The sequence below is a fragment of the Myotis nattereri genome (assembly GCF_964212035.1).
Source record: "Myotis nattereri genome assembly, chromosome: 3".
Taxonomy (NCBI): domain Eukaryota; kingdom Metazoa; phylum Chordata; class Mammalia; order Chiroptera; family Vespertilionidae; genus Myotis; species Myotis nattereri.
In genome coordinates, this window is record NC_138077.1 from 199,951,835 (window position 1) to 199,975,878 (window position 24,044).

General features: G+C 45.9%; 1 protein-coding gene across 1 annotated transcript in view; it reads right to left on the minus strand.

The window, feature by feature from the left end:
- Positions 1 to 5,493: 5,493 nt before the first annotated feature.
- The window catches only part of ARID1A (AT-rich interaction domain 1A), a gene marked incomplete at its 5' end in the record, with an annotated part of 48,029 nt that continues 29,478 nt past the window's right edge, over positions 5,494 to 24,044 (minus strand). The window contains 15 exons of the mRNA XM_081087223.1: positions 5,494 to 8,556; positions 10,124 to 10,254; positions 10,611 to 11,502; positions 11,944 to 12,040; positions 12,123 to 12,260; positions 12,342 to 12,492; positions 12,856 to 13,028; positions 13,196 to 13,328; positions 14,445 to 14,652; positions 17,528 to 17,737; positions 19,800 to 19,909; positions 20,000 to 20,145; positions 21,562 to 21,874; positions 22,503 to 22,670; positions 23,701 to 23,790. Of these exons, the coding sequence (XP_080943349.1) occupies positions 6,826 to 8,556; positions 10,124 to 10,254; positions 10,611 to 11,502; positions 11,944 to 12,040; positions 12,123 to 12,260; positions 12,342 to 12,492; positions 12,856 to 13,028; positions 13,196 to 13,328; positions 14,445 to 14,652; positions 17,528 to 17,737; positions 19,800 to 19,909; positions 20,000 to 20,145; positions 21,562 to 21,874; positions 22,503 to 22,670; positions 23,701 to 23,790 (4,691 nt within the window). The 3' untranslated portion in view covers positions 5,494 to 6,825. The remainder of the gene's footprint in view (positions 8,557 to 10,123; positions 10,255 to 10,610; positions 11,503 to 11,943; positions 12,041 to 12,122; positions 12,261 to 12,341; positions 12,493 to 12,855; positions 13,029 to 13,195; positions 13,329 to 14,444; positions 14,653 to 17,527; positions 17,738 to 19,799; positions 19,910 to 19,999; positions 20,146 to 21,561; positions 21,875 to 22,502; positions 22,671 to 23,700; positions 23,791 to 24,044) is intronic.

Genomic DNA, 24,044 nt, shown 5'->3' on the forward strand with positions numbered 1-24,044 from the left:
CCTCCTTTTCCTTCTCTGCTACCCACCCCCCTCCTCTTCCGCTCTGTTTCCTGTTTCATTTTCTGGCTCCTGCTCCGACAGGAAAACGAGGAAGCGGAATCTCGTGCTCTCAAAGCCCTGGCTTGTCAGAATAGAAGACGAGGTGGGATGGGAGGGGGCTCTCAGCCTCCAAGGCTGTGAGTACGTAGTGGAAGAGGCAGCTCTATCTAGTCTGCTTTCAGAGTCAGCAGCTAAAATGGAGCCTGCATCTGCACTGAGCCAGCTGAGCGAGCGGCACTGTGGGAGCCAGGGAGACAGAGGTGGATCCCAGGGCTCCAGAAGGACACCACCACCCAGCCACTTCCATGAAGAAGCAGAGATCCTACACCACCAAGAAACAACTTCATAATACACACCCCTGACCTAAACAATACATCACTGCTTCTGGAATCTAGGATGGAAGTGACATTTGTTTTTTGAACTTGCCTGGCTCTGCTCATGCCGTTTCCCCTGCCTGAAACCCTTCCCTGCCAGACTACCCTTTGGCAAACCCACTGCATTCAGATGTCAGCTGAATGTCACCTCCTCACAGAGGCCTTCCCTGATGATCCAGCCACAATCACCACCCTGTACTAGCCCATCACCCTGTTCTGTTTTCTTGTTTTGTTTGTTAATCCTCACCTGAGGATATTTTTTTCCCATTGATTTTTAGAGAGGGAGGGAGAGAGATGTGAGAGAGACACATCAATTAATTGCCTCCCACATGCACCCCAAGAGCCCGCAACCGAGGTATGTGCTCTTGCTGGGAATCAAACCCACAACCCTTTAGTCTGCAGGCTGGCACTCTAACCACTGAGCCAAACCAGCTAGGGTGTGTTCTGTATTCTTCATAGTACTTATCACCACCTGATGGTCCTGTCCATGAATTTTACTCACCATCTGTTTTCCTGTTATGGAAAGTAAGCTTTGTGAGAGTGGGGGCCTTGTTCAAAGTATTACCAGCACTTAGAACAGTACTTTCTTTGCACATTGTATGTACTCAATAAAGATATGGTGGACAAATCAATTTGTTTAACCTGATACCTATAGTTTATGGATGCAGGAACAAAGACTCGGGGGAAGTGACTAGCCTGGTTACACAGCTAGTGGCAGAGGTGAGACTTAAATTTCGGTCTCTAGCTTCCCAGGTGGTTGTTTTTTTTCTAACATTCTATACTATTTACATTTTTCTCAGGTTTACCTCTTTCCTCTCTTCTTTCTTTCCACTCCACGAAGTCTGTATGGGATATACCAAGAATACCACATAGGGCACACCAACTCCTAACTACTCTTTCCTCCACTAAATTCCACTCTTACTTGTTTGATTTATTCAACAAATTGGGAGTGCCTACTCTGAGAGGGTGAACAGTGAGTAAGGCAGACAGTTCTTGTCCTCATGGGAATAATATCTACCGCATGGATTTCATATGCGTGGCATAAAGTGCTCAGGAAGGATGGGCTGTTAGACCCTCCTGAATGAAAGAAGTGATTTTTCTGCTGAAAGTGTGGAGGAAGTTCTCTGGACCATTCCCCTCCCTGAAGCAACCTGACAACTCATTTCTCTGTGCCTTCCTCTGGCCACATCTGGAGATCACCTTGGCCTCAGGCTGGGCAGAGAAACGGTGCTGTGTATTAGCTCAGTTTCCAGACACTAAACTTTCCATGACCCCAGTCCTATTTGAATATTGGAGAAGCTTTGTTCTGAGACATTCGCCTCTGATACCTGTCATTGCCAGCTGTTAGTAGGCAGTGCTAATGACTGATGACAAGCAGCTGTACCTTACCAGAACTTTATGCTACTTCCTTTCACTGTGGATTAAAAGGCATTAATTGGCAGTTTCCAAGAATGCTAGGTGACATTTGCATCCATCCTGAAACCTGGGGTGGCCCAAAGCATACATTTTGGGTTTCTGCTGTATCTCTTGGAGATGCCCATCCACTCCAGGACAAAGGTCCGGCCCTCCTCCCAATTGCAGAACCCAAACACTGATCCTTTAAAGGCCATGGACACTAGGTTATTTTTTCACTCTTTCTTTGTTGTTTGCCTTTCCGTAGTTAGAAAACCTTGACCCCGCTGAGAGGCCTAGTGGGAAGGGCCTTAGCCACTTAGGGGTGGCACTGGCTGCAAAGCAAAAGAGCCAATGAGGTTCAGAGTATTGTTTAGGCCAGACTTGGATGCTCTCCAGCTATGAAAGAAGGTTAAGGTCATTTGGGGGGTGGGGAGGGAGGAGCCTGGGAAAAGAACTACTGGCCACACCCCTGGGCTCTCTACAGGCAAGGTTCTATTTACTTCTCAAAAGCAAATTACTCACAGCTCAGTGGCTAGCAGCTCTTGGCCTGTGCTAACTCCAGTCAGAAACTGGAGACTAGGCTCGGCTCCCCCTGCATTGCAGGAGAGCAGATGAAAGGAACCCAGGAAACCAAACTCCTAGGCAATGCTCCACACACAGCCCAGAAATGCACTTTCTACACTAGAAAGTGGAGTTCAAGAGGCCCAGAGCAAAAATAGCCATTAGCAATATTGTTCATCAGAATATAGATATGAAAAGCTCCCCATTTAGTTTTTTTCCAGAAGAGTCCTAGGAAGGTATCTTGGTTGATGAAGGTTCGCTAATTATCTCTATTTCTTCTCTCAATAGAGAAATAATTATTCATTCTTGTCCCTGACCCAAATATTAACAACCATATTTAGTTTGATAAACACTTGTTTGAAATTCTTGGGACCATTTTACCTCATGCTACAACAAAAAGGAAATCTTACCTGCCGAGAGCTCTGGTTGTCCTTCAACCCAGGAAGAAGGCAGTGTCTGGTGAATTAGGAAGACTATGGACCTTAGAGTCAGAGAGACCTTGGCTGGTGTGAGCTCATACAAGCCACTTTCCTCAACTATGAAATGTGAGCCAGAACCCTGACCTCACAGGCATGGGACTGTTGTAGGATTATTTGATGTACTATGCCTGGTACCCAAATAGGTAAGAGAAACCTGTTTTTTCAAATTCCACTTCTAAGTGTCCACAATAATAGTATTTCTCTGTAGTTGCTTTTGGTTTTTCCACTGTTTCCCTAAGGAAGTAGATGAACAGAGAAGCTATATATTGTAACATTAGCCTGTAAAAGTAACTGCATCTGGCCAACATCTACATTTCATTAACTTTGTGCCAGACTGTGCTAGGGATATAGGACAGGGATATAGCAGTGAATAGAAGAAACCCCCCTGTCCTCAGAGAGCTGATGTTCTAGTGTAAGGCTACAGATAAGTACAATGTACAATAGGCCAGATGGTAACTACAAGTACTACAAAGAAAATTTAGGCAGAGAAGGAAAGTAAGACAGGGGAGCAGATGGCTATTTTAAACAAGGTGGCCAGGGAAAGATTCACTGATGTATTTGAACAGAGACTTGAAGGAGATGAGGACTTGAACCATGCAGTTATCTGGTGCCAGTATTCTGGACAGAGGGAACAGTTAAGTGCAAAGGCCCCAAGGTGGAAACAGCCCGGTATAGTACAGTGAGCAATGGGAAGAGAGGAAACCAGAGAGGTGACAGCATGCTAGACAACTGAGGGCCTGGTAGGTCATTATAACGATCTGGACTTTTACTTAGAGTGAGAAGCATTAAAGGATTTTGATCTGACTTGGCTTTAAAAGGAAGATTCTGGTTGACATATTGAGAATAGGTTCTACCAGGCCAAGCAGAAGCAGAAAGGACAGTTTGGAGGATTATTTCTTTCTTTTTTAAAAATATATTTTTATTGATTTTGGAGAGGGAGAGGGAGATAGAAACATCAATGATGAGAATCACTGATCGGCTGCCTCCTGCATGCCCCCTACTGGGGACCAAGCCCACAGCCCGGGCATGTGCCCTTGACCAGAATCAAACATGGGACCCTTTACTTTAGTCCACAGGCCGATGCTCTATCCACTGAGCCAAACCAGCCAGGGCTGGAGGGTATTTCAAGAATCTTCAAGAAGTATGATAATGTCTTAAACTACAGCGTTAGTGACTGGACTGAGGATCGTTTTTTGAAGAGTGCTAACAGACTGGCAGTGGAAATTAAAAGTATTTTTTTGGCCAAGTGATGGAGTTGCCATTTTCTGAGGAAAACTATGGGAAAGGCAGATTTCTAGGGGAAGGTGGCATTTTAGTTAGGGTATGTTCAAACTAAACTTTCAGAGACACCAAGAAAGGAGCTGAATGTTCTCATCTGGAATCAGGGGAGAGTGCCAGTCTGGAGAAATTAATGGTTAAGTTGGAGGCTGCTTCCAGATAAATGGTTGTCTTATTGTTAACAATTTCTAAGAAAAATAGAGATCATTTCCTTAAGCAACTATTTCCAAAAGTTTCTTTCTAGAGCAGATTTTCAACTGGTGTGCCATGGAACACTGGTGTGCCAAGAATTTTTTAAAAAAAATATATTTTATTGGTTTTCTACAGAGAGGAAGGGAGAGGGATAGAGAGCCAGAAACATCGATGAGAGAAACATCGATCAGCTACCTCCTGCACACTCCCCACTGGGGATGTGCCCGCAACCGAGGTACATGCCCTCGACTGGAATCGAACCTGGGACCTTTGAGTCCACAGGCATCAGCTGAGCCAAACCGGTTAGGGCGGTGTGCCAAGAATTTTTAAAACACACAATACAGGGTACTGACTTCCTTTTCCCTTAGATTGTTAAATAAAAATGACAACAGCAAACAGAATAATCACTAGGTGTGAATCAAAAGTTTACCTATTTTTTGCCCTGGCTAATATGGCTCAGTGGCAGAGCATTGGCCTGGGCACCAAAGGGTTGAGGGCTTCATTCCTGGTCAAGAGCACGTATCTGGGTTGCAGGTTCATTCCCAGCTCAGGTCCATGTGTGGAAGGCAACCAATTGATGTGTCCCCCTCACAATGATGTCTCTCTCTCTCCCCCTCTAAAAGTCAATGGAAAAAATATCCACAGGAAAGGATTAACACACAAAAGAAGTATACCTATTTTTGATCAGCATAAAATGTATGTTTTTTGGTGTGCTGCAGAATTTTAGTATTAGTTTGTGTCATGAGATGAGAAAGGTTGAAAATCGCTGTTCTAGAGTATCATCAATTTCTTTGGAGGACTCGTTTTTTCTTTTTAAAGTGCCCTGACTAGGAATCGAACCAGTGACCTCTTGGTTCCTGGGTCAATGCTCAAGCACTGAGCCACACCGGCCAGGCCACCAGTTTCTTTGGCTATTTAAACTCACTTTATTTCAAGAAGCTACCATGCTTTTAATGCCTAAAACTTCCTCTTGCAGGTGAAATCCCAGCTTTCTTAAATTTAAACTTACACCATGGAAAGTAAAGTAAAATACGATGCAGAAATGACAGGGCCCAGGATGCTACCTTTTAGAGAGCGCACAACAAGGGAGAATTTGCAAGATCAGGAACCACACCCCCAAAGGGTCAAACTTTTAAACAGTTTGAAAACAACAAAAAGCCTCACAAACGTCTTACCAAGATTTAATGTACATTTATTCTTAACACGTGGAACATATAGTATAAAGATTTCATACTGAATAAATGATATTCATTAAGCCAAAAAAGGAAAAAAGGAGGAATTTACATCAAGTTTTAGCTACATTGTTTGAAATACAAATATGCAGATTTTATCACTGAAAAAATCTCAATTGTGTTTCTTCATCAGGAACTTTGACTGAACCTAGAACTTTTTCACACCTCGATTAGAAAGAAAACAAAACAGAACAAAAACCCAGAAAAAAAATAAACTATAAGTTGATTGGCTGCTGAGACAGCAAGGACTTTTTACAGAGACCTGTACAGCATCGCGCCAGGAGGGGCGATGTCTGGCAAGAGATTAAATAGCTGTGTCTCGCTTTGTGCAGGTCACCAACTTGTTAACTCGTCATACTATAAAGGGGTAGCTGGGAGGGGGACCAAACTGTGGGGACCCAAGGGTATGTGCAATGTACAACGTCATATATATACACACGTGGCAGCACAGTGGCTGCAGCTAAAGGTTAAAACCAGTTCTAAGAGGTGATCTCAGGGTTATTCATACAATCAAGGAGGAGAGAAAGAGGTCAGGGTGTTGTAGGTTCACACATGATACTTTGGGGGAAAAGCCTTTTTTTTTTTTTCTCCTCAACGTTTAACTAAAAACATTTTTAAAAACTACAGCTTGCTGCTGACCCAGCGGTTTTTTCTCTTTTTCCATGTGAGACATTATTATTACAGTATGTTTACAGTATCAGGTGTACAGTACAGTACATGAAAGGGTCTACACTCTACTGCACAGGCCTCTCCAGTGAACAGGGTCTGTCCACAACTTCGAACTTCTTGGCTTCTGCAAGATTGTGAATGTACAACAATAAACCACACACAGTTCAGCAGTCACCTTTTTTGTCCTTCAGAGGGTTTTTTTTGTATTTTTTTTCCTTTTTTTTTTAACCATTAAAAACAGTTATGAAATGTGGCATCCCGTTGATGCAAGGACCGGGAAAGCCATTTTTATTTTATTTTTTTTCCCCAAACTCACTGTAAACAACAGTAACTTTGGTTAAAATAAAAAAGTCTTCTATGTAGGCAGAGCTTTGTCTTTTCAAATAGGGTAGGGTCCTGAGGGAGTGAGGACAAGGAACAGAAAGGTAGAAAGGTGAGGGGAACTGGGAAGAAAGAGAAATAGGAGACTTTTTTCCCAAGGGAGAAGCTGGACAGCACAGGGTAAACTGGATTCTGAGGTGGTTTTGCATAAATAAAGGGCAACAGTCAGTTTCTAAGTTCTCCACACACGCACACGCACACAGGGAGGGAGGTGTCCCACGGCTGTCATGACTGGCCAATCAAAAACAGTACATCACAAATGACTTGTGAAACCAATGAGTTCATCAATGGTGAGACCGAGATGTCCAACAGCCGTGACTCATACAGCGTGAACTCTGAGTGGTTCTCGTCCACCTTGGCCAGGGCCAGCAGCGCACGGGCAGCCCGCCGCATCATGTCCACACTAGTTGGCTCAAAGGGGGGGTTCTGCATGTGGAGCAGGCTCGCCTGGCTCTGCTGGAACTGCGTGGCAGCAAGGCTGTCCTCCAGGAAGCCCAGGAGGTTGCCGATGCTGCCCTTCTGCACGGCGATGGCACGGGCTGCCAGGCTGTCTCCCTGCGCCAGGTTGGCCAGCAGTACCACGGCCATCTCCCGGCACACTGGGTTCTTTCGGTCACTGAGGAAGCGCACCATGGTGCTATACAACTTCTCCAGGCGGCTGAAGGGGGGCGTGGCCAGGATCAGGTCCACATTGTTGTCCTGGATGCTGAGTTTGCTGAGGGTTTCCAAGACCAGTCTCTGGGGAGAGAGGACGGCATTGGGGCCCAGGGTGGAGAAGGGGTCCTGGGCTTCAGCTGAGGGGCAGACTGCCCAGTGTAGGAGTCCATCCAGGACAGGCAGACAAATGCTCTCAGGGTACGGGGAGAGGTCCAACTGCCCCGAGATGTTGGCTAGTGTGACCAAGGTGTTTTCCCGGAGCATCTCCAAGCAGTCCCACCACCACTCCACTTTGTTGCAGCTCACCCCTTGGTCCTGCTCCTCCTCCTTCTCATAAGTTAGTGGTGCCTGCTTCCGTTCTGGATGCTTATGGTGTAGAAGGATCAGCTTGCCCAGGATCAGCAGCAGCCCTGGGTGTTTGGACATCTCAAAGTCGTTACCTGGCACAAATGACAGGCTTCGGATGGTATTGGAGACACAGACGCAGCGCTTGGCAAGGGAATCCTGCCAGTCCAGAAGGGTACACAGTGGGGTCTCATCTTTACTGTGGGGTTCGTCCTCTAGGATCTTGATGTTCCGGTGGCTCTGTGCTGGGCTGATGCCAAATGGAAACTTGCTGCTCTCCTTGGGAGCCTCTGCATTTTTAGCTCCCTCCTCAGTCAACGTGCTAGATCGGGTGGACAACATATCATCCATAGTGGCTGTGATCCGTTTTTCTGGAGGGCCATCAGGTGGGGGGCCCTTCTGTTCTGTTGTCCCTGATGTACCCTCTGCTGCTGTGACATGCTTCCGGGTGACTGGTAGGCAGGGCACATGAGGCCGGGTCGGCAGCAGCTCTGTCTTGCTCTCAAAGTGGGTCTGGATATGCTCAGTGGTGTCCCCCCCACCAATCCGCCAGTGCAGCAGGCCACTGTCAAACTCCTGCACACGCCCAAGCTTATCTGAGCAGTCCACCACAAACGGGTCATTCTTCTGCACGATCTTTACTGGAAGCTTGTCAAACTTACTAATAAGTTTCTCCTCACTATTCTCTGAGGCTACCTTGTCTTTGTTTGAAAAGGCCATCTCCTCATCATTTTCAACTACTTCTTCTTCTTCTTTCTCTTCTAGGTTAGGACCTGGAAGGTCTTCCTCATCCTCCCCCTCCACAGGGGCTGGACTAGACACCTTGCTGCATCTCCCAGGGTCCAGCAGTGTTCTCTGCCCTGGGTCACCCACCTCATATTCCTTTAAAATGCCGAAGACCTCAATCAGGCAACGCCGGAAATATTCCACAAGGAGCTCTAGCAACCCTGGGAGCTAAAAGAGAAAGAGCAGGAAATAAATTGAGAGAAAAGTGGAGCCCAAATCTAGGCATGGTGGGATGACCTTCACAACATGAGCAGAGAGAGGGAATGCAGTACTACATAGATCATGCAACATAACGAGTAGGATGAGGCTTTGGTTCACCAAACATTGCTGCAAGCTGGTACTAGGGGGACCCAAATTCCAGCTTGGATCCTGTATCGGCAGGCCATTTATCTCTAGAAGAAAAGACTAATTTCCACTCAGATCAATTTCTGGTCGAACGGTTTAACAGAATGGAAAAAATAAGGACTTTAGAATTAGAAAGATCTAGGTCTGAATTCTGGCTTTTCCAGGAACTAGCTCGGTGACTTAACTTTCTAAACTGTAGTTTTTCCATCTTTCCAGAAATTTCTAAACTTTACAGGATTGTTCTGAGGTCTAAATGGAATATATCAAATGCCTGGAATATGGAAATTGCTCAATCAATATTCTTTTACTTTCTCATGGGAGGCAAAATTATGCAAGACATAAAGTCAGGTTTTAGAATCAGAAAGACTTGGTTAACAGCAGTGTGAACCTAGGCAAAGATAAGACTTTGAGCCTATGTACTCATCTCTAAGTGGCGACATCTGCCTCAGAAGACTGTTGTATGACATGAAAGAAAATATGAAAAACCTGGCACAAAGTGGTGACACAAGAAACAGTAACTATTATTTTTTTGGAACAGTAACTATTAATAACAATTCCCCCTTAGTCAGCTCCTTGATAGATGTGTTGGTTGGTAGGTACTAAGAATGATCAAAAGAAAGAGTTACTGGGAAAACTCAAGATTCATGTCCTGTTGAGAGAGGGCCTGGAGAATCACCTCTGCAAGAACATCATTAACCTTCACTGCTCCCTGGCCCCCAGCACTTCCCATTTTACACATTAGGAAAACGGGATCAACAAAGATCTCTTCTATTCAGAGTGGATGAAACTGAAAAAGGGAAAAGAAACTATTCTGCTCATTGATGAAGACCACAGGTTCTTCCTGGTAGTCTAGAAAACATGGGTGTCCTCGCTGACAACAGAATCTGCATTTCTTACCGATACCAAAGAGTTTCTCTCAAATTCTCTTTCAATCCTGATACCTCATACAAATTATTATTGTTCTCAGTATTCTGAGTCAGTGGCCAGTGGCAATGTATTGGCATGGAAGATATCAGAGAGGGAGCAAGATAGAGGTGACCATATTGGCTGGGGATAGCTTAATTCCCTGTGTCACTTAGCATCATCGGCTTAAATAAGATCCTAGGGCCTAGGCTAGTAATGGCAAACTTTTTGAGCTTGGTTTGTCAGCATTTTGAAAAACACTTAACTCTGGTGCCGTGTCACATATAGAAATCTTTTGATATTTGCAACTGTAGTAAAACAAAAATTTATATTTTTGATATTTATTTTATACATTTAAATGCCATTTAACAAAGAAAAATCAACCAAAAAAATGAGTTCGTGTGTCACCTCTGACACGCCTGTCATAGGTTCGCCATCACTGGCCTAGGCCCTCCCAGACCGACCTTCCCCAGGCACCTGTACTCACCTGACTGAGGTTGAAGGTCATGATGCTGTTGTCATCATACAGCAGGATGTTAATGGTGTCTAATGCCCATGTGCTCTCTGCCAGCAGCCCAGACTTGAGAGACATCATTACCCGCCATGCCTCTGGAGTTCCTGAAACAAAACCACTATGTCATCCATCCACGAAGCCTAGGTTGGCTGGAGGTGGTCAATCCCAGTGCTGGCCCATCAGTCAGGCTACTATGAAGGTAGCAAATGTAGGCAGTTCCTATCTGAAAGATGACACACATCTGCTCCTCATGGCTTCTAGGCCCTCTTAGGACATCACTGCATAGCAATTCCTTCAAGTAAAAGCCCGAAGTCGGCTGATTTCTTCCTTACTCAAATTTCTTTGGTTCTGTTTTAGTCAACACAACCAGATTTAACCTCATCCAGAATATCAGGAGAGAGAGAGAACAATGGATAACATGGAAAGGGGCAGATAACACAACCCAGAGAGCTTTCCTTACCGATGTCTTTCATGGTGAGTCGCCTCCTCTGCTTCAAAACAGGCTGTGTGGCTTCAACAGAGCCAGGTGGGAAGGTGATGTCCCGCCGAATCATGGGGGGCTGCACAGGGGCAGGTGCTATGTGAGAGGCAGGTACGGGGGGGCCTGCCTTTTGCATCTTCATCCCAGAGTGCAGGAATGGAGACTTGCTAGGAGAGGTGCGGTTCTCCATTGGCCGGGGCAGGGGAGCAGGGCTGGATACCTGAGGAATGTGATTCTGCATGCTTGGTGGGGGCTGGTAGTTGGAAGGAGGGGGCCTTGTCATGGCGGGCACGGGAGCAGAGGGACCATATGGAGGCTGGCGTGTGCCATGGGAAGGCCATGAGCCTTCATGGTTGGCCCTCTGATCTGTATGCAGCATTTCATCTGTTCGGTTCACACCATGATAGGCAGGGCCCTGTGGGGCAGAGCCCGTGCTCTGCCTGTTGGTGTAATTGTAGGTCATGTCATTACGCCCTTGCCACATGGTGCTTTGCTGAGCAACCTCAGCAGATGCCTGTATGGGGCCACCCATCATCTGTGGTGGCATGTTCTGCTGGGCACTGGAGCCAGGGGGTGCTGAGACACGGTCTCGGCCAAACTGGAATGGAAACTGGTTCTGGGGGCCACTTGCTGGCCGGCGCTCAGTAGCAGCGGTGGCAGTGGTAGGATATGCATTGCCATACTGGTTGTACACATCTTGCTGAGGGGAAGGCTGGGCAGCTTGTTGTTGGCTGGCGGGCTGGGGCTGGGCTGGCGGCAATTGCTGCTGCTGGGGCTGCCCCTGCCCAGTGCTGTATGGCACACTGTACATCTCCCCTTCGTGCCGCTTGGCAGTAGGGCCGTACGTGCTATCTATTGGCCGCTTGTAATTCTAAAACAGGAACAATCAGAGGGGAAGTTAATACTTTGCACTCAGGGACTCAAGAACCACAGCTGCCAAGATGGCTGGCGATACTAGACACTGGACTTGCTTCCGCCCCTCGAGAAGACACAGACTCCAAGAGAACAAAGGAATAATGTTTATAAATTATCTCTGAAAGCAAAAGTCATTTTCTATTCCCTTCCGGCTCTCCCTTACTGTAAGCAGAAAAACAAAGAAAAGTTCAAAAGTCAAAATAAGGCCTGTTTCTAGCCCCATTGAAGAACTAGAAATTGGACTGGACTCCAAATAGAGAAGAGATTGTGGACTTGGCTCTTTAGGCAGAGCTGGCTATTTGGGTGGGAGAAGACCACCAAAGTATCTAGGGAGCTGCTTAGACTTTCCACCTCAGTCTTCTAACTGGCTCTCTGTGTGTCAGTCCACCCTCCTCACCTGCTGCTGCTGCTGATACATTGTGGTCTGCTGGCTGGGGAAGGGGCTGCCGGAAGGGGTGCCTTGCGTGGAGAACTGATTGCCATAGGAATCATGTCTGCAGGAGAGAGACAAACAGGATCAGTGTAGGAAATGGCAAAGCCAGAGGCACAGGGGCACTGAGAGCAGGCTTCACTCACCGTTGCTGCTGTTGCTGCTGCTGTTGGGGGTAGCGGCTAGGAGAATACATCCCCGAGTCTGGGTTGGAAGGCATGAGATTCGGCTGTGGGGCTCCAGTGCTCCCCATGTTTCCATCAGGTCCTATTCCAGGCTCCGTCCTAAACAAAAGCAAAGAAGCATGTGGAGCCCACTATAGCCGTGGGGTTCTGGGGTGAGACAGGAGTGGGGGTCATGCTTACCTCACTCTGTCATAAGGACCTCCATAAGGATAGTGCTGTCGTGGTCCCATTGCCACATTTGCCAGCCCAGGGCCGGCAGCTCGGCTGTAGGGGTCCCCCATCCCGCCGTTGGGGCCCTGCCCTGAGGACATGAAGGGATCGCTCCCTGGAGCTGGGTGTAGAAAGGCAGGCAGTGAGCAAACTGGTAGGTGAGCAAGCCTAGCAGTCTACACTTTGCTTGCCCCAAAGACCTATGCCCTCTTCAGAGCTCAAGGTTGATCCTTTTGTTTCCCTGACAGGTTTAAAACAGAGATCTAAAGAGGCCTTATTCAGCAAAGAACACACACTTGTTAAGGGATAAGATGATGAGACCAGGGAGAGGAAGACAAGGAGGCGGGGATAAAGAGGGATAGTTAGGTTTAAAAATGCCTTATCTCAGAGGGTGGCTCGACCAGAACCCTGAACTACTCTCAAGCTATCATCCCACTTCCCTGGCTCTGTCCTCAAAAGTACAAGGCCAACAGCAACTGGTCACCTTTCCTCATGCTGCCATAAGGATCCTTATTTGGCTCATAGGACATGCGACCCATCATGTCAGAGGTATTCATACTGGGCTGGTACCCAGGGTTTGGAGTCATGGAATTCCGTTTCTGGAATGTGGGGTCACTTCCATCAGGAAAAGCATCCTGGATCCCGACTGAATTGCTCCTGCTCCAGAATAAGAAAAGTCAATTAAATCCCAAATAAAGCAATTCTTCTGATAACACAGGGCACATGAGAGTCACTGGCTGGACAGCAGAGTCACCAGGCTGCATAGGAGCTCATGGACTTCTGCCTAGGGTTCCCCAAACCACCTGCTCTGCTTGTGGCCTTACCTCATGCCTGGCAAGGGAGGGATCTGACTATGTGGTGTAGATGCTGGAGTTGGTGGCTTCAGGTCTCCCCCTTCTGCCATGGAACTGCTGGTTGACTGAGGTGTCTGTGGCCCCTGCATAGACCCTGATCCAGCTGTGAACAGAGATGAAGGGTGAGCAGGAAAGTGTTTCTCTCTTTCAGAAATATACACCCGGGGATCTCTTCAGAAAACACTGTTATAAGGCTAAAGTTAGGGTCTTTAAAGCCTAAATCACCTTTCTCCACAGGGAATCTCAAGACCAGGTCAGGGAATTTGAGGGCTCTATCATGGTACTTGCTGTTTCACATTTGGAGAATAGGAGTGGTGTGATGAAGCCATCACCATGCTGTTGACTCCTTGAGTCTCTGCCAGCTTCCCTACTCTACTTCCCTCCAAGGACCGGGTCGCACCATGTAATGCTGGCGGATAAGCTCCCAAAGCCCCTGGAATCGTGGGTAGGGGAGACCCAAACCAGCAGTGCACATTAGGAGCCTAGGAGCTCCTATTCTGAAGCATCTAGCAGTGTCATCACTCAGGTTCAAATGTTCCTCTAAGCTGAAGAGCACAGAATCACCAGTAATTAATGTTTCTATTAGTTACCATTCCCAGAAGCAGATATCCCACTGCTTGGGCCTCTCCAGCTGATGAGTCATCTCAGGCACTCATTACACCCTCGGAGGTCAACACCAGAGCACATGTGTTTACAGCAATCTTCTAGGAGTCCTGGCTTTCCCATGCTTGCCCAGGGCCCAGACTCCTCTCAGAAAGGAGCACTGGCAGAGGCACTCCCATCAGAGGTCCATTCATATCCTCTCTCCACCATTTCCTTCCCATTCATTACCATCTCAGCTCTTCGGGGAATTCAGGGCTCCAGTCTGAGCTGTATTCTAAGGCACTGACATCAATGGGCCAAAGCTCCCAGATGGTCTTGCCTCACTGCTATTGTCAGTTTCCCACTCCTCTAATACCCCTCCCACTCTCTAGTTTACAAACACTTGGCAAGATGCCAGGTACACAATGAAAATTAAAACTTAAGGGTTGCTGCAGACTACTTCCCAAGGGAGTCGCCACAGCCTGTTCTTTAGTCTGCCAACCTATTACGTCCTGTGTGATAGGGCAGGGCAGAGCAGAGCATACACCCTGGTGGCAGGTGCTGGTGAACAAGGAGACTGGACACTTGAATACTACCTTTGAAGGGTGAGCCTTGGTGGAGCTCACCCAACCCCTACCTGGAGAGGGAGGCTGGATCTTGGGCTGGGACTTCTTGGAATCCGCAGCTGCAAAGATGTCTGGGGGAGGGTCTTCTCCACGTTCAATCTTACACTCAAAAGCATAGAGACACTGGATGTACTGCTTTTTCAAGGAGCTGGCAGCACTGCTTGAGGTGCCGACATTGAGGTTGGTCGCAAGTTCCCGCCATTTTTTGTTCTTGTTGACCTGCACAAGCAACCAGAAAAGCCAGGGTACATCTTCCTGCCCACAAGTCCCAACCCCCATCAGACTACTAGGTACCCATCTTTTGTAGAATCACAATTCTCAGTTAACCACAAAAGTTATTAACCCCACTTGGTGGACAATCCACAATAAACATTAAATTCGTGCTGGCTTTCCTCTACTCTCAGTAGGCTCTATCCCACAGGTCACTGCAACTATCAGGGCAAATTTCACATCACTATTAGAGAACAGAATTAAAAAGGTATGGTCTGTACACGTGTACTGCTGAAAAAGTATGTGCAATCACCATCAAATCCGAATCCTATTTTAAATGTACCAATAAAAATGAACATTTTATAAAATGGGGATGTGTAGTAATCAACATCACCCTGCTTGACTTACTTTGTCAAACTGGGGCTTTTCAAATTTGGTTTTTTTTTTCAGTGTGAGGCTCCTTGTAAATGACATTCTTGTGCCTCTCTACTCCCCTGCATCTCAGTGACGTGTAACTACAAGCCCCTTTCCCTCACCAGTCACTGTCCTGATTACCCAGATGCTGGGGACCCTGTAACGTCTTTTGTGCCTTCCCAGAAGCCAGCCTAGTCCTGCCTCCTTTCCTCAGCTTTAGGACACACCATTTCCAATCCCTTTAGTTACCCTTTCTGCTCTAGCCAGGCAGGTCTCCTTCTTCATGTATTCTACTAGAGACCCGATGCACAAAATTCATGCAAGAGTAGGCCTTCCCTCCCCTGGCTGCCGGCAGTGGATTCCCTCAAGCACCCGGCACCTGGGCTTCCCTCCGGCCGCAGGCAGGCACCCGGGACCCAGGCTTCCCTCACAGCCCCGGCTTTGTCCAGAAGGACGTCCAGTCTAATTAGCATATTCTGCTTTTATTATCATAGATGCTTATTTGCCTCTCAAGGGTGGGGAACACTGGCTTTCCAGTCCCAATCCACAAAGGAAATTCAGTATGTTGTGATACCTGTTGACCTGGTACTAATGATACCAGAGAGAAGAGTGATAAGGAAGCAAAGAGAAGAACCATCTAGATCAGTGATGGCGAACCTATGACACGCGTGTCAGAGGTGACACACGAACTCATTTTTTTGGTTGACTTTTCTTTGTTAAATGGCATTTAAATATATAAAATAAATATCAAAAATATAAATCTTTGTTTTACTATGGTTGCAAATATCAAAAAAGTTCTATATGTGACACGGCACCAGAGTTAAGTTAGGGTTTTTCAAAATGCTGACATGCCGAGCTCAAAAGGTTCGCCATCACTGATCTAGATGGAGGGAAGGTGACCAGGAAACTTCCTAGAGAAGGTAACAACTGAGCTGAGCTGAGCTTTGAAGGTTGGAGATGGTGTTGGTAGCATACATCCCAGACTTCCCATCTCCAGGCCACCTGGGCCAGTCAACTGGAATGGCTCCTCCCTCTACCTAAACCCTACTTACAAATGTTGCAGAAAAGCTCAGAACTTATCTTTTGCCTTTCTGGAGCCTTCACAAACTAACTTCTAACAGCACTGTTTCTCCTCTGCACTGTCTTTAGAGTTCAATTACAACATAGCATCTAAAAGGTTGGCATCCTTTTGTAAACTAACACAGGCCTAGGCTTTGGGATTCTCTCTGTACTAACTCATCTTAAATTCAGACGCCCACACAATTGAAAGTATGCCAAACCTAACCCCAAACTCCCTCCTTTCTTTACAGGCAGGAGAGGCCTGTGTGTGAGAACTAGCACCAAGGAGAACGGCAGGAATAAGCTCAGGGTCACTTCAGAAGCCTCTGTGGCTTTGCTTCCCACGCCACTTATGTGGCGGTGCACACGTGTCTTGTTTTGTTTTGTTTTCCTTTGTGGGGGAGGGAAATTAAGCCTGAAGGGAGAAGGAATTCATAACTGACTGTTGGTTGGCTTCATTCCAATCACTTTCTTTTCTGCTGGTGACAGCTGTTTTCCTCTTCTGATTTAGAAGGTTTGGAATACATCCCTCCCAGCCACAACTCCCCTGAGCTCAGCCACAAACTCAGGACCAACAGCAGGCTCCTGGTCTGATGACTACAGAACACACACTGTAGGAAAAGTTTGCAAGCCACAGTGTGCTGTCAGCATTGCCTCACCTGTTTGCCTCTTGGGCTGAGAGTAAAACAAAGCTGGCTGTAAGGTATCAGGGCAGAGGCAAGGCTCAGGGTGGTATTCAGTTCAGATGTTTGTAGCAGAGATGAATTCATTCTCTTCAGTCACCCATGCAGAGTAACTAATTAAACACAATTTCCCACCTACTTCCCCCTTCACAAACAATTTCTATTAAATAGCTCCTGAAATCTCATCTTTACTGCAAAGTTTCCTGAAAAGGGTCGGCAACTACTCTGGCTACCCCTGTACCATCTTGCAGACCAATTTATGTGGCAGAAATCTTGCTGGAAGCTTTATTACTTCTAGCTTTAGACAGACTAGCAGGGTACACTGTCACTATTTTGTAAATAAGAAATGTTAGGGCTGAGTGGTTATGAACCTTTATTGAGGTCACATATAAGTGGTTAAGACAGGTTTCAAAACCAGGCCTATCTCTCTGAATCTTGCTATTGTCTACTATGCCAGACTGCCTCCCATGGAATCAGAATTGCCCACAGACTTTCCCCATCTTTGTAACCCAGTGGGACCCCAGACATATAGTAAATGTAATGCTAACACTTCATCCTACCCAGGGAAGTCTCAGCCTTTTGGAAGCCTTATTTTCTAGAAGCCCTTGCTCCCAGGTCTGTCAGTATGTGACTCAGAGAGCAGGAGAAGGTAAAGCCAGGTAAAACCACTGAGTATCTTGAGAGAGGCTTGTTGAAAATACAGGGGAAGCCAAGCCGTAGGCACTCACCTGAGTCAATCCACCAATCTCCTTCACAGACACATACAGGCGATAGAGGTCCAGAGGTTTCCTACCCACAGCAGGCAGATTTGTCATGCCCATGGCCTTCTCCTCCGTGAAGGCCAGATAACGGTCCACCCACATCTTCCTCTCAGGCTCACCACCCAGCTCATACAACTTGGTGATCTTCTCATTGGTTGTAGTAGAAGAACTGGATTTCTGGAAGGGGCAGGTCAAGATTCTTAGGAACTTGTTAGATTCAAAGACTATGCTAAGGGTCTTAGAAGTTCCTTAATTAGGGCACTGATAAAGCTTCTTATTCTGGGATGGTTACTATCACCTGCCCTGCTTTTGTAAGGCGGAAAGGCCAAAAGATAGATAGGTAGACCTTCTTCCTGTAAAGGAAGGAAAATACTGACTATATATATTACCCTTTAGGTCAGCAGTTCTCAACCTGTGGGTCGCGACCCTTTTGGCGGTTGAACAACCCTTTCACAGGGGTCACCTAAGACCATCCTGCATATCAGATATTTACATTACGATTCATAACAGTAGCGACATTACAGTTATGAAGTAGCAATGAAAATAATTTTATGGTTGGGTCACATGGGGAACTGTATTTCAAGGGCCAGAAGGTTGAGAACCACTGCTTTAGGTGCTGTGCTAGATGCCTTTACATATTAGGCATTGTAAATTATCTTTCTCTTAAAAGGTAAAAAAGCAGGCACAAGGAGGCCATGTCTACGATCTCATAGCTTTTAAGTAGAAGGGCTGAGTGTCAAATCCTTGTCCAGCTGACATCAATATCACTACCACTACCCACACTACTTACTCAGGGCCTGTACACACTCTTTTTATTTTATTTTTTATATATTTTATTGATTTTTTTACAAAGAGGAAGGGAGAGGGATAGTTAGAAACATCGATGAGAGAGAAACATCGATCAGCTGCCTCCTGCACATTCCCTACTGGGGATGTGCCCGCAACCAAGGTACATGCCCTTGACCGGAATCGAACCTGGGACCCTTGAGTCTGCAGGCCGACGCTCTATCCACTGAGCCAAACCGGCTAGGGCCACACTCTTTTTAAATAAATCCTCACCCAAGGATGTTTTTATTGATTTTCACAGAGAGAGAGGAAGGGAGAGGAGAAAGGGGGGAGGGGGAGGGTAGGAAGCGGAGGGAGAGGGAGAGAGAGAGAGAGAGAAACATTGATCAGCTGCCTCCTGTATGCACCCTGACTGGGGATCGAACCCACAACCATTTTGGTGTACAGGATGATGATCCAACTAACTGAGCCCCTGGCAGGGGCTAGACCAGCCGTGGGCAAACTACAGCCTGCGGGCCGGATCCGGCCTGTTTGAAATGAATAAAACTATTGGGAAAAAAAAGACCGTACCCTTTTATGTAATGATGTTTACTTTGAATTTGTATTAGTTCACACAAACACTCCATCCATGCTTTTGTTCCGGCCCTCCGGTCCAGTTTAAGAACCCATTGTGGCCCTTGAGTCAAAAAGTTTGCCCACCCCTGGGCTAGACACACTTTTATAGACTGTTTCAGAGAACTCAAGAAACTCAAATAATGATCTTGAGACAATGGGATGGACTAAAATGAAAAATAAACTTTACCTACTCTCAAGAAAGGGACTCTCAACTGCTTGAAAGGCTTTGGATGGCATCCTGTCTAAGACAGGATGGCTAATAGGGTCTGGAAGCCAGAGGTGAAAGTCCATAGAAGGTGTCTGCTATGATATTTCCCCTACTTTATAAAATAGGAAAAATGCGGTATGACAAAGGTCAGAAATGTTTTAATTGACTCAAACACTGAACAGGTCCCCAGGTTGCCACATGACCCAACAGCCAGCACACTCAGTACCAGCCTACAGGGAGGCCAAGGACCAAACCCCACCTGCCTCATTTCCCATTTTATAGAATACAGGACACCAACCATTCCTGCTGCTCTTAGTACTGTACAGGAAGACAAGAGCAACTTGTTGCCCACGTTATATACCATCTAACAATGCACAAAGACTGGGCACAGTTTCACAGAGAATCTACCCTGCAGATCTGGCATTTCCTCTATAACAGCTGTGAGATCATTATAGACTAACTCAAACCTAATTTACTGAGCTATTATCCTGGGACCCTTATAAGAAGGGGAAACAACCTTATCTGAGACTATCTATTTGGTGTCATAATAGGCTAAAGTCTAATCACCCTCTTCCTATCACTGGAAAGGATGGACAGAAAGTTGAGAAGAGTCAAGATATAAATCATTACTTTAGACTTGGATTCTGTCTTGGGTGTCCCATCAGCCTTGTTGTTCATTTTGGTGGCTGGAGTTAACTTGACATCTCCAAGGCCCATCATCTCTGGGCTGGCTGCCATCCCTATAAAAAAGAAAAATATTCTTCAATAGGTTTGTGACATGAAGATCACTCTGGAAGAAATTCCTGGGCTGAACAATGACTAGGACTTACCTGCTGAATTGTTGGCCATGGTTCCACCCATTGGATATGGAGGTCCCTGAGGGTTGATCATGCCAGCCATACTATTAATCCCTTGTCCATAGGGAGGTCCAGTTCCCATTATACCCCCTTGATTCATATTGGGGTAGCCTGGTGGCCTGAGAAAGAAGATGAGAAGAGAGAGAGAAAGAGCGAGAGAGAAAGAGCACGAGAAAGACCAGAGTTAGGGACACTAATCTGTCAGATTTGGACTTGTGCTACATAGGGTTGTATGAGTCAAGATCATCTAGTTAGGCTAACAAAGAAAAAGTGTATGGGTCCCCCAAACCACAATCATGCACTACCTGACCTAGATATTTTTATCTTCCACTTCCCACAAAAGCTTCTAAAAGGGCTCAAGCCCCAAATGGGAAACCATAGCTCAATTTAAAGGGAACTCCTTGAAGGATGAAGTCCTACCCTGTCTCTTAAGTACTACCAGCTTCTAAGGCACCTTCAAAGTCAAGAGTGTTTCCATTTAGAGAGCCCTCTCTATGCCAAAAGGCCTGTATTGCTCAATTTTACCCTCTTTGTCACATTCAACCTCAACCAAACTGGAGCCCTCAGCAGAAGCACTTGGCGGAAGCGGGGAAGGCGTGGCATTCTTTTTTGATGGGCCCACTACACACTTAGTGCTTTCATCATTCTCAAGTACTAACTAAACCCACCTCTTCACAGTTACAGTCAATCACCCTATTCTACCTTGGCTCATTAACATCCTAATAAGACTAATCACTTTAAGAACTATAGGCACCAATAATGGAGTATAAGGACAGTGCCTTCAAAATAGAGGAATTAGCCAGGCCGGTGTGGTTCAGTGGTTGAGTGTTGACCTATGAACCAGGAGGTCATGGTTTGGTTCCTGGTCAGGGCACATGCCCAGGTTGTGGGTTCAATCCTCAATAGGGGGTGTGCAGGAGGCAGCTGATCAATGATTCTCTGTCATCATTGATGTTTCTATCTCCCTCTCCCTGAAACCAATAAAAATATATTAAAAACAACAACAAAAAACAAAGAGGAATCATATTCACTGAAGCCCATGGCCAAGGAAGAAGAGATGAATATCCAAGTCATTAAACCAAATCACATGAGCCTCTGCACTTTAGCACTAGAGTCAACTGCACAGGACCACACAGAACAGTAGGAAAAATGACAAATCACAACCCTACCATCCTTTATTTCTCATACCACAGATTCAAGTCATATGTATTATTTTGGAAACTAAGAAACTACATTGACAGAAGAAATGAAGAAACTCTGAAGACTTAATTTTTATGAATCAAAATAACCTGTGCTTTATAAAGTTCTTTACATATGATATCTGGTCATGTGAAATTTGATACCAATTTATGATATTTAACAATCAGAACTTTTGTTGTGTTTTTACTATAAGAAAGGCTAGTTTTTAAAGAGCTCTTAATAAAATGCGTATTTACCATAATGACATGATTTGGGTCCAGAAGTATCTCAATGACCTGAATGATTCTACAATTTATATCCTTACGCTAATGCCCTCTTCACTTCCCAGGCCTTACCTGTTTTGGATAGAGTTGGCAGCAACATGCATGGCGACAGCAGTTTCTTGTGTTTTCCGGTTCATGCCCCCTGGTGGGGGACACATCCCTGACCCAACCTGAGGTGGCATATTGGCCATGTTAGGGCCATAAGGCCGGTTGCCCATGGAGGCATGACTCATTCTCCCTGGAGGGAGTGTGCCATAAGGCGGGATACCAGGCTGCCCATGCATCTGACCTCCAGCACCCATAGGGTTCATGTTTCCAGCCATGCCTGCACTGGGGTAGTTAGCATTGGGCAAGGCATTATAGTTTGGTTGCCTGGGGTAGCCTCCTGGGAGAAGAAGAAGGAAAGAAGACACAGAGACTTGATTAGTGATTCATTAGCAACTCACTAATGCTCAAACTCTAAAATTCCAAAGATGAAAAATAATAGGAATCATTTGAGATTTGGTTTAGAAAGAGCCCAATTTTACCTCATTAAAAAAAAGATTAAGGGGAGGGTAGAAACATATAAAGATGGGCCTCAGTTGTCCCCTCATCTTAAAGATAGCACAGAGCAAGATGGACTGGCAGGCAAGGCTGGCTTTGCTGCTACCCAGGAATTGTTTCCTTTCTACATTCTTACCTTCTTTCCCATGCAGTATGAAAGACATTCATCTTTTGTCTGTCTACGGCTAATTTTGAAGAAAGATCCATTCTATTAGGACTAATATACTAAAAACAAGTATAATAATGGATAATTACCATTTATTGAGTGTTTGTACTCAGTCTTGAGCTAAACACCTTATCCCCATTCAAGGATTTTCCCATGATGACAGTCCTGCCCTACTTTAGGGCCTGGCTTTGGTGAATTAAGGGCAACAACAGTTCTACTCTTTACACCCAGACAGAAGCATATCAGACAAGGAACTGTTTTCTCGTCTCATCTCTATGTACTCCTAACTGGGTAGTATACTCACCTTGTGGGCCATACTGACTCCCCTGAGGACCATAGCTCCCCATGGAGTTCTGCTGGTAGGAGCCCATGCCTGTGTGCATCTGTCCTCCAGAAGGCTGACGCGGAGATAAGGCCGAGCCGGGCTGGGGGGAACTGTACTGGGGCATCTGGGGGTTCCTCTGCATGTAACCTATTTGTGGGTAGTGCCCATATATATTAGTTATTACCTCTGTATAATGGGAAGAAATGCTTTCCCTTATCCTAGGACTTCACCATCTCCGTTTTATTTAGCAACTAATTGAATGACATATCTACCTTATTTGCTATATAACTGTGTGCCATTTTAGGTGTCCTCCAAAATGACAGCCATTAACCAGATTACACCAACTCTTTCTACTAAATGGGGGGTTGAAAAGACAAATAGCAATTACAGAAAAACTAAAATGGCGCAGGATTTAAAGAGTAAAGATTCGATGCTGAGTTTTAGCATTTGCTGACCAAATTGGGCACAATGTATGTAATGGGGAACACATCAAAACACAAACACTGAGAAACAAAAAATGGTGGTGGGAGAACACAGTTCTGGAGTAACTGCATGGCTAGCCTACTCTTAACCTCACAATTATTGTTGCAAGTGTCCTATACTTCATAGCCATACAGTTCTCCAAAAGCTATTTTGCACAGGATAATTAACACATTGTGGACGGATCACAAGAATTCTCGCTTCATATTACACAGTGTTTTACAAAGTATCATACTTTAAAAAGATATTAGCTTGTAAGAACATGTAATAAATAACTTCAAAATGCAATGGGTATTTAATTTTAAAGCGTGCCTTTAACATTTATGTAAAGCGTTTTTTGTACTTGTTCAATAGAAACCTATCTGGCCACTGGGTAAAAGCTAGCAATAAAACTACTGGTCCGCAATGTGTTAAGTTTCATCCTTATGCCCTAGCCAGTTTGGCTCAGTGGACAGAGCGTCGGCCTGTGGACTGAAGGGTCCCAGGTTCGATTCCGGTCAAGGGCACATGCCCGGGTTGCGGGCTCCATCTCCAGTAGGGAGCGTGCAAGAGGCAGCCAATCAATGATTCTCATCATTGATGTTTCTATCTCTTTCTCCTTCTCCCTTCCTCTCTGAAATCAATAAAAATATATTTAAAAACAGTTTCAGCCTTAGTCTCTCCCCCACGCCCACACCTCCACTCCCAAGCCCATTACCTCGATCTTGGGCAATGCTTGATTGGTTCATGGAAGGATGCATGATGCTGTCCGACTGGCCACTGGGTGGTCGAGGTGGCATCTGGTTGCCTGCTCGAGAAAGTAAGCCAATCATGGCTAAGCCTGGAATTCTAGCTAGGAGATCAATTCAGACCTGGAAATGGCTCCTGAGAAGATTGAGCACCTCCCAGTATCACATACACAGAGAGCTACAACAAAGGGGCTCCCATCTCCCTTCTTCAAATGCTGAAGAGAAACTTTGGAGACATGACCAGAGATTCTTTCTCTGCCAGTGAAGGCTGGGGCTCCCTGATATTGGTGTAAGCCAGTCCCTGTTCCCCTCT